Source organism: Botrytis sinoallii (assembly GCF_014898435.1).
Source record: "Botrytis sinoallii strain Bc 23 chromosome Unknown BSIN_011, whole genome shotgun sequence".
Classification (NCBI taxonomy): Eukaryota; Fungi; Ascomycota; class Leotiomycetes; order Helotiales; family Sclerotiniaceae; genus Botrytis; species Botrytis sinoallii.
The window spans coordinates 709,894-723,065 of NW_024066038.1; the positions used below are offsets into that span (position 1 = coordinate 709,894).

The 13,172-nt window shown below is 43.1% G+C and overlaps 3 protein-coding genes across 3 annotated transcripts; 2 read left to right on the forward strand and 1 right to left on the reverse strand.

Annotated features, from left to right (window-relative positions):
* Window positions 1–3,720: 3,720 nt before the first annotated feature.
* EAF02_006868 (uncharacterized protein) lies at window positions 3,721–7,593 on the forward strand. Its single transcript, XM_038902916.1, has 5 exons — window positions 3,721–4,341; window positions 4,570–5,472; window positions 5,532–6,690; window positions 6,746–6,846; window positions 6,898–7,593. Exons 2-5 carry the CDS (start codon window positions 4,806–4,808, stop codon window positions 7,041–7,043), a joined length of 2,073 nt encoding a protein of 690 aa, XP_038757237.1. The 5' UTR covers window positions 3,721–4,341; window positions 4,570–4,805; the 3' UTR covers window positions 7,044–7,593.
* A 286-nt stretch (window positions 7,594–7,879) lies between these two features.
* Window positions 7,880–12,061, forward strand: EAF02_006869 (uncharacterized protein). Its single transcript, XM_038902917.1, has 3 exons — window positions 7,880–8,176; window positions 8,293–9,832; window positions 9,882–12,061. Exons 1-3 carry the CDS (start codon window positions 8,165–8,167, stop codon window positions 11,399–11,401), a joined length of 3,072 nt encoding a protein of 1,023 aa, XP_038757238.1. The 5' UTR covers window positions 7,880–8,164; the 3' UTR covers window positions 11,402–12,061.
* A 38-nt stretch (window positions 12,062–12,099) lies between these two features.
* EAF02_006870 (uncharacterized protein) lies at window positions 12,100–12,927 on the reverse strand (the record flags this gene model as incomplete). Its single annotated transcript, XM_038902918.1, has 3 exons — window positions 12,100–12,442; window positions 12,647–12,741; window positions 12,796–12,927. The coding sequence occupies 3 exons, from the start codon at window positions 12,925–12,927 to the stop codon at window positions 12,100–12,102; spliced, it is 570 nt and encodes a 189-aa protein (XP_038757239.1).
* Between the last annotated feature and the right edge of the window lie 245 nt (window positions 12,928–13,172).

Below are 13,172 nucleotides of genomic sequence, written 5' to 3' on the forward strand. Positions count from 1 at the left end.
TGAGAGGCTACTGCAATACAAATGAGTTGACTAAGGTAGAAAGATATCGGTCATGTAGAAAAGAATAAGACTCATGACTTGGGCACCCATTCGACGTCTAAATTGGGATCAGGGGAGTTGAATGGACCTTACCCACGCAGACACATTACAATCATTCCTCATAAGAAAATGAATATTTATTATCAAAGATGTATCTGTAAAGTGTTCTGTGAGATAGAAACTAAACTAAACTACTGATACAGTACAGTATTCCACAGTAAATCGAAGATGACGCAAGAATGAATAACGGAAGATAAAATTGTTGTATGCTATAATCCCACTCAGAGTAATCACCTATACGTGGGGAAGAGGCAAGCTTGTCATGCCGCGAGTGTGGAGATGTACTCCCAGTTGACGATTCTGGTAATAGTGCCATCGTTGTTTGTTAAGATATCCCGCAGCGATGAATCAGTAGAAGGAAATATGCTGGGAACAAGGTTGAGGAGTCTTTCGGCGAGGATTTTGGCGTCTTGCGCGTCCGTCTTCGATTGTTAAGAGATTCTTTCCTGGTCGATAATTATCAAGGTGAGATGAGTATATAGCTAGTCTTTGCTGTTGGTGAATGGTCTTCGGGGTATAACTTGTGTGATGTGATCCCACTTGCTAATAATATACTGGAATATAGATTCCCCTTAACAAGTTGAGAATCTGAAGCAAAAAATATGTTATGAAGAGTAGAGGACTTGTGATGGAAAAGCTGTGCTTGATATTGTGCAATCTGTTTGGTCAGATTGTATTTGGAATCTCGGGATGACTTTCTATATTTTATTCTCAAGTTCTCATCAAATAGTAAGTATAGATATTAAATTTTAAAATCTATTCAAATTCAAGCTCATTTTCACTAGTATTATCGAACGCAAGAATTTGAGCACAAATATATCCATACTCTGGATAATGAAACTGATGATTGCTACCTCACTACTTGTTTTTTCTTCTTCACGTATAATAAAATGGCATGAGAAGTCTCGATCAATTATTCAACGAAATCATCAATCTTCATGATACGATCCGAGGTGATGTCTGCAAATCTTGAGGCTGAGGTTGAAATTCGGGCTGTGGGGTGGGGCCGAATCTGCCTATGTGGAAAACCTCTTTATATGACATTCCATTGATAGAAATCTTCAATCTTGCATAGCTAAGCAGTTCAAACTGTACAACTTTCAACCATACCATGAACTAGCTGTCCGACTACACTCAAAAACTTTGGAGTCCAAGTCTTTTGAATGTTATGTCCTGTTGGTCGGAGATCTCTATTTTCTTTCGCGTAGGCCTTTCCCAATAAGTACTATTACTGCTCCTATGTAACTTATACTAAAGTTCTAGGGATTTCTTGAACTCCTTAAGAAACTGGATCTTGGACAGATAACTAGTCTGGGATCTACCTGTGGCAGGTTTCACTATTTGGATTGTGGAGTATGTAGGATGCGGCTGCGCAAGAGACATGGACGGGCGAAGTGTAATTCACCGTTGATCTCGGGGTTGAAAGAGTGTCAGCTGGAAAGGTCTGAAGGGAATCTATCTTTTGACTTTCAAGCTATTTGGAATGACTGTTGCTGCTAAAAAGCCAAATTGAAGATTAAATAGGCGGTGACGAGGGAGCAGGGACGCAAAATTGAAAGACTGCAGCACCCGAGGTATCCAGTAACACGATTAATAAGAACTTTCAGAGGACTCTCCATAAAGATAAAATTGGATTGCGAGTAGCTCCGAAACAGAGAGTTCATAAGAAGAGATTAGAAATTGCTTTTGAGGTGTTGAGCTTGGAAGCTTCGTTGATGAATTCATAAAGACAATTGTTCGGGTGAGTGAAATGAAAGACATGGGGGAGCTCATGGGGCCCCGCAATGGTTCATCGTCAGAGCCAAAGTTATGCAATGTGAGGCTCGTCGAAAAGGATTATAATTAGGTATCAGAGTAGACGGTACAGTTCATACAGTACATACATAGTACATCGGAGGTTCATAGCCGAAGTTGCATTAGATTGCATTTATCCAGCTTTTAACGGTATGAACAGGTCCTCATCATCTGCAACATTCAAGCCACGAGGGCGTGATCTCCAGTGCACGACTCAGGCTCCGCCGTGGAGACTCTGGTTGCATGAAAATGGAGACTTCCACGATGGCTTATGAAATGACACACTTTGTCTTGTTCTGATTCAATTTGCGGACTTTCGCAGAATACGATACCGGTACTCGAGCATGTCATGAATGAAGACGAGGTAAACATCCACATCCACATCCACATTCACATTCACATTCACATTCATTGCTGTTACATTTCCCGAGAATTCAAGAATTGAAATGGGGTCTTGCCGATCAAATACGTATCCTTCACAACTTCCTTTCAAGGTTACTTCCAAGAAATCAGAAATCAGAAATCACAGGATTGGCGCGTGTATTGTACCTAGGTAACATCGTCTTCGAATGCTGATTTGTGGTTCACCAATGGAAATAAAGTCCGAGTCGTTGCTCCGTTCAACCAAGCTCCAACAACGTTTCAGATGTCAACAAACGAGATTTACACTTTGTGGGCGTTTAGTAATTCATTTCAAATTTCACATTTCCACCCAACTTCAACTTCCTCTTATCAACCGACCGTTTTCTTTTTCTTTTTCCCACGATATGACTCGGCGGCGCATCTTTAACCTCTGAATCCTTGAGGGTACTCCCGCCTCGGAAGAGTGCCGAGTATGGCCGGTATGACAGGATTGTGCGAAGCGTAGACGAACTAGGTAGGTATTGATAAAGTAGCAAGGCTGAGAATCTGAGATAGATATAAAACTGGAGACTCCGCCATCGGATAATCCAATGATTGGATGTCGGTTGGGTAAAAATGAAGGGGGATATTTTGGCAGTTGGATGATATCTTGGAGGCTGGGAAACCATTTTATTGTAAACACAAGAGAGAAGAGGATGGAATTGAAAGTTAATCAGATACATCTCGAGAGGCAGAAGTTTGAGAAACAGATCCAGACAATTGATAGTAGTATTGGTTGAAGCGGTCGAAGTACATAGAAGTATTAAATTCTACAGAATATCAATATCAATACTCGTAGTTTATCTATTCTCTACCTCGACTTGATCAGGGCTAATCCCATTATCATATATTCTCCACTTAGGATGAACTATAATTTATGTGACACTCACTGACAGAGCCTTACCTTACCGTCGGACGCCGCGCGTGGTACACAGGTACTTCCACACACATGCTTTGCCCTTGATTTTTATTTTTATCAATAGAAAAACGTGCTGCGTAGATGTGTGCAGGTCAAAGCAGCATGAGAAGCTTCTAGAAATAGGCAAAAGGGCAAAGAGCCCCAGAATGATAAATGATATCCACCTCCACAGGCAAAAGAGAAGAGGGAAAAGGTGTCTAGTGCAAGCGAAGTGCTCGTCACGGAATTGAGATGGCTGAGCAAGATGCAAAAGAGTAAAAGAGAGGTAGGCTCAGGTAGGTTCAGGTAGGATATTCGGGTACGGAGTACAACATTAGCAATCGCAAATTTGCTCTCGACTCCTCCTCCCTCCGTACTCAGCAGGCATCAAGATGACAGCACGGACGAATAAAGTGTAAAGATTCCAGGGGCCACAAAAAATCTATTGGAAGTCGATGCCCTGCAAAGGAAGATCTGAATAGCACTAAAAAAGAAAGGAAGAGGAAAATAACTGGTAGCAACTTGGGATGAGCGATGGATTTGATTGACTGATATCATACGGCCATACGGAGTACATCCAACCCATACCATACATACCATACATACCTACATCCCATACATACGAACCATACAAACCATACCTACATACATACATACATACATACCCTCCATACCTTACCACTCTATTTTGTGAATATCTAAGAGGTCGAAACCTTTTGGTGTTTATTGCCATCTATCATCCCTCCTCCCCCAGTCTCTCTCTCTCTCTCTCTCTCACACACTCTCTACCTATATTTCCAACCTCGATCATATCCACCCATTCGCCCATCTTGCTCATCTTAGATATCTTGTTGCGCTCCTCTCAATCTCTCTCACACACTCTCTCTCACGGTCTTCACTTCACTCCACTTCTCTTATCCTATGGGACTTTTTTTCGGTTCCCCATTCATACCGAAAATAGCCTTTGACGCACCTCAAGAAACGAACAAATTTGCTTGTTCGCAATCCCCCCAAAGACAGCCATTTTCAAGGAGAAGAACAGGATAAAGACGGAGAAGAAGGCTACCAGGTATATACGAAAAAGATAAGAAAGAAAAAAGAGAGACAATAATCGCAAAAAAGCAAAGGCGAAAGCGAAACCCCCAAAAGTAAATAAATCCCTACTCTTTTTTTCATAAATACTTCAACTTTTCCTCCTACCTTTCTTTTATATATTCCTCCCTTTCGCTGTCTCTCTGTCTCTCTGTCTCTTCCTCTCTCTCTCTACCCTACCAAAATGGACTTTTGACGTCTGGTTTTGTGTTGTATGTATGCTGCAGCAAACGGAGTTGGGGAGTTCATGTTCTTATTGAATATATTCTAAGAGCTTCTATAAGATTCTAGCTAGGGAAAAAAACTTATATTCACCACACGCCACACACAACCTATCTCCAGCTAGGGCTGTTACTACTGGTATCACTCACTACCTATACCTAAGCCATTACAGCAAAGCCAACCGTCATATCATATTTTTTCTTTTTTTTCCCTCTCACAGTCTGTCCAACCACAATCGTTCGTCAGACCGGCTACACGCACCCACGGTCATCCCAGCGGGAATTATTATCTATTCTCAATGTCCTTTAACCTCTTTTCAAAAACACCAAGAAAACCAAAGAAACCTGAAGATAACGAGGAGGGGATTCAAACGGATTCGCCTCGCTCAAAATCCCCACTAAAGAAATCTTACTCAAGATTAAGTAAAAATAAAGAAGAGGAAAATATTAAATCAGAGGAAAAACAATCAGGCTCAACAAAATCCAGCCGTATTCGACCAAAGTCGAGTGTATACCCGTCGCGAAATTCTTTCGATCCAAACACTACTCATCCTTTAAACCTTCCGCCAGATCAACTGCGGAGGTTATCAACTCAAGTCAGGATGTCGGAACCTATGGATATTGACGTTGACTCTCCTGCCAGCGCTCGCAATCCTTCCCCACCACCTGCAACCAATTCACAATCAAACACGCAAGCAAGCTCATCTAAACCAGCAGAGCCTGCTCGTAAGCTTTCTTCCAAGTCTGCTCCAAAGCCCGCTCCTCAGCCAAGTGCACCCAATGGTGACAATGCTCCAGCTAATGGAGAGGGACCACCCCCTCCCCCACCAGCTCACAAATCAAACCCGACAAGTCCTCAAGCAGTAGCGCCACCAACCCCAGAAGAAGCAGAGACATTCAAAGATGCGGGAAATAGATATTACAAGGCTAAGCAGTACAAGAAAGCTATTGAAGAATACACCAAGGGTTCGTACCTTCGAAAGGGTTTAATACATGACAACTGCTGATATTTATACTATTTGTAGCTGTCGAAGCGATGCCGACATCATCCACCTACATCAACAATCGTGCTGCTGCTTATATGGCTGCTGGCCAATACTACCAGGCTTTAGAAGATTCCAAGCGAGCTGACCAGCTTGATCCTAACAACCATAAAGTACTTCTACGATTGGCTCGAATTTACATCAGTATGGGATTACCACAAGAGGCTATGGATACTTTTGGCCGCATTCAACCACCACCTTCAGCAAAAGACATGGCTCCAGCTAAAGCTATGTTGCAACATCTTGCGGCTGCAGCAGACGCACTCAAGAACGGAACTGGATCAATGGCAATACACTCTATTGAGCAGGCAGAAAGATTACTTGGTATGGGTGTACCCAAGCCACGCAAATGGCAATTAATGCGTGGTGAGGCCTATCTAAAAATGGGCAATGCCAATGCTTTGGGAGATGCACAAAACGTTGCCATGTCTTTGTTACGAGGAAACAGCCAAGATCCTGAGGCGCTTGTTCTGAGGGGTAGGGCTTTATACTCTCAAGGCGAAAATGAAAAGGCCATCCAACATTTCCGACAAGCTTTGACATGCGATCCTGATTACAGAGACGCAGTCAAGTATTTAAGATTGGTCAGAAAGGTTGATCAGTTGAAAACCGACGGAAACGCGGAGTTCAAGGCTGGGCGATACCCAAATGCCATTGAAAAGTACAGTGAAGCTCTCGCACTCGACCCTACAAACAGAGGAACAAACTCCAAATTACTTCAAAATCGTGCTTTGTGCAAATCTCGCCTCAAGGATTATGCGGCTGCTATTGAGGATTGTGATCAAGCTCTTCAACTTGACCCTTCATACACCAAAGCAAAGAAGACAAAAGCTACCGCTCTTGGCGAGTCTGGCCAATGGGAGGAAGCTGTACGCGAGCTCAAGCAGTTGCAAGAACAAGATCCTTCAGACGCTGGCATTGCTAGGGAGGTACGAAGAGCTGAACTCGAGTTGAAGAAGAGCAAGAGAAAGGATTACTACAAGATTCTTGGCGTTGAGAAAGACGCAGATGATAACCAGATCAAGAAGGCTTATAGAAAGGCAGCAATCATCCATCATCCAGATAAGAACCGGGACGATCCACATGCAGAGGAGCGATTTAAGGATATTGGAGAAGCCTACGAGACCTTGAGTGATTCTGAGTAAGTTTGATCTGTTTTTCCTGACATTACCGCGCAGTCTAACACAATACTTCAGGAAACGTGCACGATACGATAGTGGTGTAGACTTGGAAGATCCAATGGATGGCTTTGGAGGCGGTATGGGAGGTGGTGGGGGAGGAATGAACATTGATCCAGGTTAGTCTACAACGTTGATGTCCCAAATAACACTGCTAATGTTGTCAATAGAAATCCTCATGCAAATGTTTGGAGCCCAGATGGGAGGGGGCCGTGGAGGTGGAGGTGGTTTCCACAGTTTCGGTGGAGGTATGCCGCAGGGAGGTCGCGCTCGGGGCGCTCCTCAAGGCTTTCCAGGTGGATTCTCGTTCCAGTGACCTGATGAAGATCCGAATCAGGATATCAATCAAGATCAATCCACCTCTCACAACACATCAAAAAGTTCGCGTCAAAGTTCTGATTTCACAAAAGCTTCTCATGATCCCGACGGAACATGGTGGCTACGTAAAGCATGGATGGGGTTCCTACTGGCGGGCGTTCTTCTTCCTCTTGATCTCTTGGCCCTTCTAGCTTTTTTAATGGCCGGAGTGTACATTTGCATCAAAATCACCATTTACGTGCGTCGAAAACGCGACGCCTCATAGAATTTGGGGATTAGATTCCATTGCAGGCGTTTTCTATCGTGGATTTTCATTTTTGATCCCAGCTTTGAAAGCATGATGAAAGGATAACCACATACATACTGGACAGATTTTGAAACAGCATCAAAAAATTTGAAGAGGGTAATATGACAAATGAGGAATTGATGTACATGTCTGATGATATCTATCATAATGACATAGGATTTCTTTTATTACCTTCACTTAAATAGACTATTAATGAACATAGTTTGAAACATCCTTAACAGAATTCAATAATGTGATTGTTTGAAAGAAACGTTTACAATGTGAATTCAAATTACATATCAAATGCCGACCTTCTTTCCTTCGAGTGTTCCCCTCGGGAAGTCCTCAATAGTAGCAACGAGCACCCAAGTGAAGACTGAATCCGGATAAAATAGGGGCCGCCTCTCACGTGTCACCTTTTTACCAAGCGAAAGGCTGAAATTAAACCTTGCCTTACCCTTCACATTTGTGTGTTGTGGTGGGGCAGTATCTTCTGAAGAACCGCTTTCAGTAGAACTTTTTCAACATCATATTGCAAAAAAACTGGCACAAAAGTTATTTTAAGAGCTCAGGATACAACTCAAAAACCAGATAGGGATTCAACGTACAATTTTACAATCGTGCATCAAGTCTTCTTTCTATTGCAAGCTCTTGTCTCGTCCCCAACCATTCAACGAATAAATCTAAAAATTATTATGACTCGATAGCGGAGTCTCAAAGAATGCTACAGATGTACATGCGATTTACTTTACAATAATTGTGGATCATTTGAACTTCCTAAACCTTTCTGTCTGCTGTAACCTCAAGCTTTAGTTCTTGAGAATACAGTAGTCATGGACGCCCAGGTATGTTCTTGATACACCGCTTCCGGGAACTTCTGCGCTGGCGGGGGTAATGCTCGAGAATGGAAGTTTGGACATATAGGATGGAACATCTGTACTAATCTACCATTATTCTATAGATTGAGAAAGCCATCGAGATCGCATGGGACCCTCGATCCGACCCAAACTTAAAAGAACAAGCGGTTCAATATCTCACTCAAGTTCGAGGCGACACCTCGAGCCTACAAGCATGCCTTAACCTCTTCACCAGAGCTCCAAAAGCCGCCGAAGTCGTACGATTAGTTTCGCTGGACATTGTCAACAATGCGATACAAACTCAACATATAGACGATCAGAGCTTGCGTGGGCTCAAAGAACAACTACATGACTATGTCAGAAGAACATATGCCTCTGGGAACGAGGTCGATCCACCCGCTTTACAGAACAAGCTCACGCAAACCTTGACATTTTTGTTCTCATCATTATACAAGGAAGGCTGGGAAAGTTTCATCAGAGATTTCTTAAGCTTCGCAGGACATCAAAATGGATCAGTGGATAATCTTTCTGGAGTTGTATTATATTTGCGGCTTTTGAGCTCCATCCATGACGAGATTGCCGATTTGATGATAGCCAGGGCTGGAGAAGAGACAAAGCGAAATGTTGAGTTGAAGGACCTTGTGCGTGCCCGAGATGTACAGACGGTGGCAGGGTCTTTTCAACAAATCCTCACATACTGGCAAGGCAACAACGATGCCATTGTTGAAATGACATTGAAGGTTATTGGAAAATGGGTCTCGTGGATTGATATCTCTTTGGTCGTAAATCAGGATATCTTGAATTTGTTGTTTCCTTTGGTTGGCCGAAACCCTAATGGTGGTGAAGACAAAGTCAAGGATGCTGCCATAGACTGCTTCACAGAGATTGTGGCAAAGAAGATGAAACCTTCTGATAAGATAGGAATGATTCTGTTCTTAAATCTCGGAGAAGTTGTGTCGCAACTTATCACAAGTCCAGCCCTACACGACTTACGGAACACCTCTAGCTATGATACCGATCTTGCGGAAGCGGTTGCAAAACTGGTCAACAACGTTGTTTCAGATCTGGTCAAAATCCTCGAGGACACCAAAGTTGAACCCGATGTTCGAGCCCAAGCAGAACAATTATTGCAAACTTTCCTTCCACTCCTACTCAGATTTTTCTCGGACGAATACGACGAGATATGCGCTACAGTCATACCATCTCTCACAGAGCTCAACACATTCTTACGCAAAGCACAGCCATTACCACCTGCATATTCCGCCATGTTGACACCTATTCTCAATGCGATAATACAAAAAATGAGATACGATGACACTTCTTCCTACGCCGATGAGGATGAATTAACAGACGAGGCTGAATTTCAAGAGCTTCGAAAAAGATTACAAGTTCTTCAAAAGACTATCGCCGCAGTTGACGAAGCTTTGTATGTTGATGTCTTGAGCAACGTGATTGGAAGCACATTCCAGAGACTCGAAGAGCAAAATGGTCAGATAGACTGGCGTGATTTAGACCTTGCACTGCACGAAATGTACCTTTTTGGGGAACTTACCCTCGTCAACGGTGGCCTTTATGCCAAAAGCCAGCCATCCAGTATCGCAGCCGAACGTTTGATCGTCATGATGTCCAAAATGGTCGAATCCGGTAAGATTGTGCGAGCACCTTTACAGGAGAATCCACTAATTGTAAATAGGCATTGCTTCATTCAATCATCCTGCCATTTCACTCCAGTATATGGAAATCTGCGTTCGATACTGTTCGTTTTTTGAGAACCAAACCCAATATATTCCTCAAGTTCTCGAGCAGTTCGTTAGTTTTGTGCACCATAGTCATTCACGAGTCAGGATACGTTCGTGGTATCTATTTCACCGATTTGTAAAACACTTGAGAGGTCAAGTAGGCAATGTTGCGGAGACTATCATTCAATCAATCAGTGATCTCCTTCCTTTGAAGGCAGAAGTACCAAGGGAAAATGATGATGACATGTCATCAGATGATGGCAACCATGATGCAGCCGATGTTGCATTCAATGCCCAACTCAATCTTTATGAGGCAATTGGTTGTATTTCATCCACAACTTCAACACCAATAGAGAAGCAAGCCATTTATGCCAGAACAATCATGGATCCTCTATTCTCAGACATTGAGCGAAACTTGGAGCAAGCTAAGTCGGGAAATGCACAAGCTGTTCTACAAATTCATCACATCGTTTTCGCTCTTGGATCATTAGCCCATGGATTTTCTGACTGGTCCCCTGGAGAAGGAAAAAGGGCTGGACAAGCACCTGTCAAAGAGATAACCATTGAATTCAGCCGTACCGCGGAAGCAATTTTGTTTGCACTCGAGGCACTTAAGGCCTCTTTCGAGGTCCGTAATGCAGCAAGATCCTCATTCTCTAGACTTATGGGAGTCATGGGAGTTGCTATGCTACCTCTCCTTCCGAGATGGATCGATGGCTTGTTATCCCAAAGTTCTTCCAAAGAAGAAATCGCCATGTTTTTACGACTATTGGATCAAGTGGTATTTGGATTTAAGAAGGATATACATGAAGTTCTCAACTCCCTACTGACACCACTTTTCCAACGAGTTTTTGCTAGCTTAAGCGAGCCGGTTACAGGAACAGATGATGGAATTCAACTCGCTGAATTGCGAAGAGAATATTTGACCTTCGTAACGGTCATCTTGAATAACGAGCTCGGTTCCGTGCTTGTCAGTGAGCAGAATCAAGCTTTCTTTGACCCCCTTATTCAGTCGGTCACAACCTTGGCGAAGACAGTCACAAATGAAAATGGCAATCTCGCGGCCAGCAAGATTGCCTTTAACGTCATGACAAAGATGGCAGAGATCTGGGGTGGCCCAACGATTGCGACTCCAGGCCAGCCCATTACTTCGCCTGTTTCCCCTCAACCAACGTTTCCCGGCTTTGATAGTTTTCTCATTGAACGTTTTCACCCGGTTTGTTGGGAAGTTCTTCGCGATCCAAACTTCAGACCATTGGTCGATGCACAATCCAAGAGCGTTTTAAATGAATTGGCAGGGCTGGAACAGGTCATCTATATGAAGACTGGAAATATGTTTGTGGAGCATTTACAGGGCAATTTCTTCCCAAGCATGGGTGTAGATGGTAGCGGATTTATTAAGAGCATGGTGGAGAGTCCGGAAAGGAAGGGATTGGCGACGTTTTTGCAGAATTGGATGAAAGGAAAAGCTTAGAGCAATGCATTCATTTGCACAGGCGAGGAATGATGGTAGCGATGAGACAATGAGGTTTCGTTGATATCCGGTCAGAGGTGGAGATTTACTGATTGTTAGAACGGCATGAGGGGAGGAGAGGAATCATTGCATTTTCGAATGGCGTTGGAATGGATGTTTATATCATGGTTGGCCGGTGATTGCAACGAAACTTAAACTATACCACAAATGGATATGCAGGTATTGGGATGGGAGGATGAATATCATGATCCCTTCAATTGGGCTTTAGGTTGAAACAGTGCTTTGGGAGAAGAAGTGGCTCGGCCTGAAGTTATTGCTTTAGTTCAAAAACAGTGGATGTGCTGAAAATGGTGCTTGTCGATTGTTGATGATTCAGTAAGCAATTACTTAAAGAAAAAAGTCAAATCATTAACTATCGTATGTCGACATGCTCTTATGCGTGTATTACGATACGAGTATTTGGGATGAGTGCAGCGCGGTTGTGTAGTTGCAGAGGATGGATAGAGCGAGATGAAATAGCTGAGCTGTTGAAATAAGGAGAAAGAGGTGGTAGACGGAAACTGGTGTGTATGTTGAAGCCAAATCCGAATGAAGCGAATTAGATATATTAGATATATTGGCTAGGTTAATCTACCAATCGATTTTATTCCCTATGCTCGCCGAGGAATGTATTTATTCTCGTCCCATGTGCTTTGCGATCAGTCTGGATCTTTTAATCTCACTGCGTTGATTTTCGGATAGCTTTCGAATATTAGATTAGGAGCGAACCCATTTTTGATCAGCAAACCGTTAGCAAAAAGACTTTGAGACAGACGGTAGCCGAAATGGTCTTGGCCCCAAGGAGCTGGTGTCTCGATTGCTAGATTCAATTTGAAGACTGGTAATAGTAATAAAAGGGGTTTGCTTGCAGATACTATAGACTCGCCTAAGATTACAGAACTGATAGCCGCTCTGAGATCCGGAGTTGCAGAACACGCCTGCTCGTCCGATGTATCATGGATATGGATATCGCCAGATGGTATACCCAAATCTAAGTATTGTCTAAGTAGTCACTATATGCGATGGGAATGTGGATATTTGCATTTCAAAATCTACTTGGTTTAGTACATGTTGTTCGGATGGACGTTGTTGTGGGGAAAGGAGGGTCCATTCATTAATTTCTTTCTCTCGTTCCCCTCTCCCTTTCTCTCAAGACATATTACCCACCACTCAACACTGGAACTTACATATCTATACTCTACTAACCCTCCCACCACAGTCCCAACAACCATCCTTTGTATCGGCCAGATAAGCGGTTTAACCAGCCCCATCGACACTCCCTGGCCAATACAAGATTGGTTCTATCCCATTCTTCTTACTTCGATGTCACTCTGCCTCTTACCTCAGCAACTTACTCCTATCAATTGAGTTCCGATCAACTCATTTGCTGCCGTGATCTCCGAAAATTTCGCTTCATATGGAGATGCATCTTCATTTTCAATTTCGGAGGCCAAGTACTCGAGTGAGAGCGAGGATGGGAAAAACATTCAAGCGTATAATATCGTCAATCCAGCTACTATTTCCTGGGATCTACTTGTAGAGATACTACAAGATCGTTTTGGAAAGGATAACGGCCGACAAACAAAGATACTTCCGTTATGAGAATGGGTCGGGGAGATTGAGAAATATAGTGCGAAGTTGGATGTGAAGATAATGGGGATAGAGAAGACTTTCAAACCTGCATTGAAGATGATTAAGAGACTGGGGGATGGGAAGGCAATGGATGATGTTA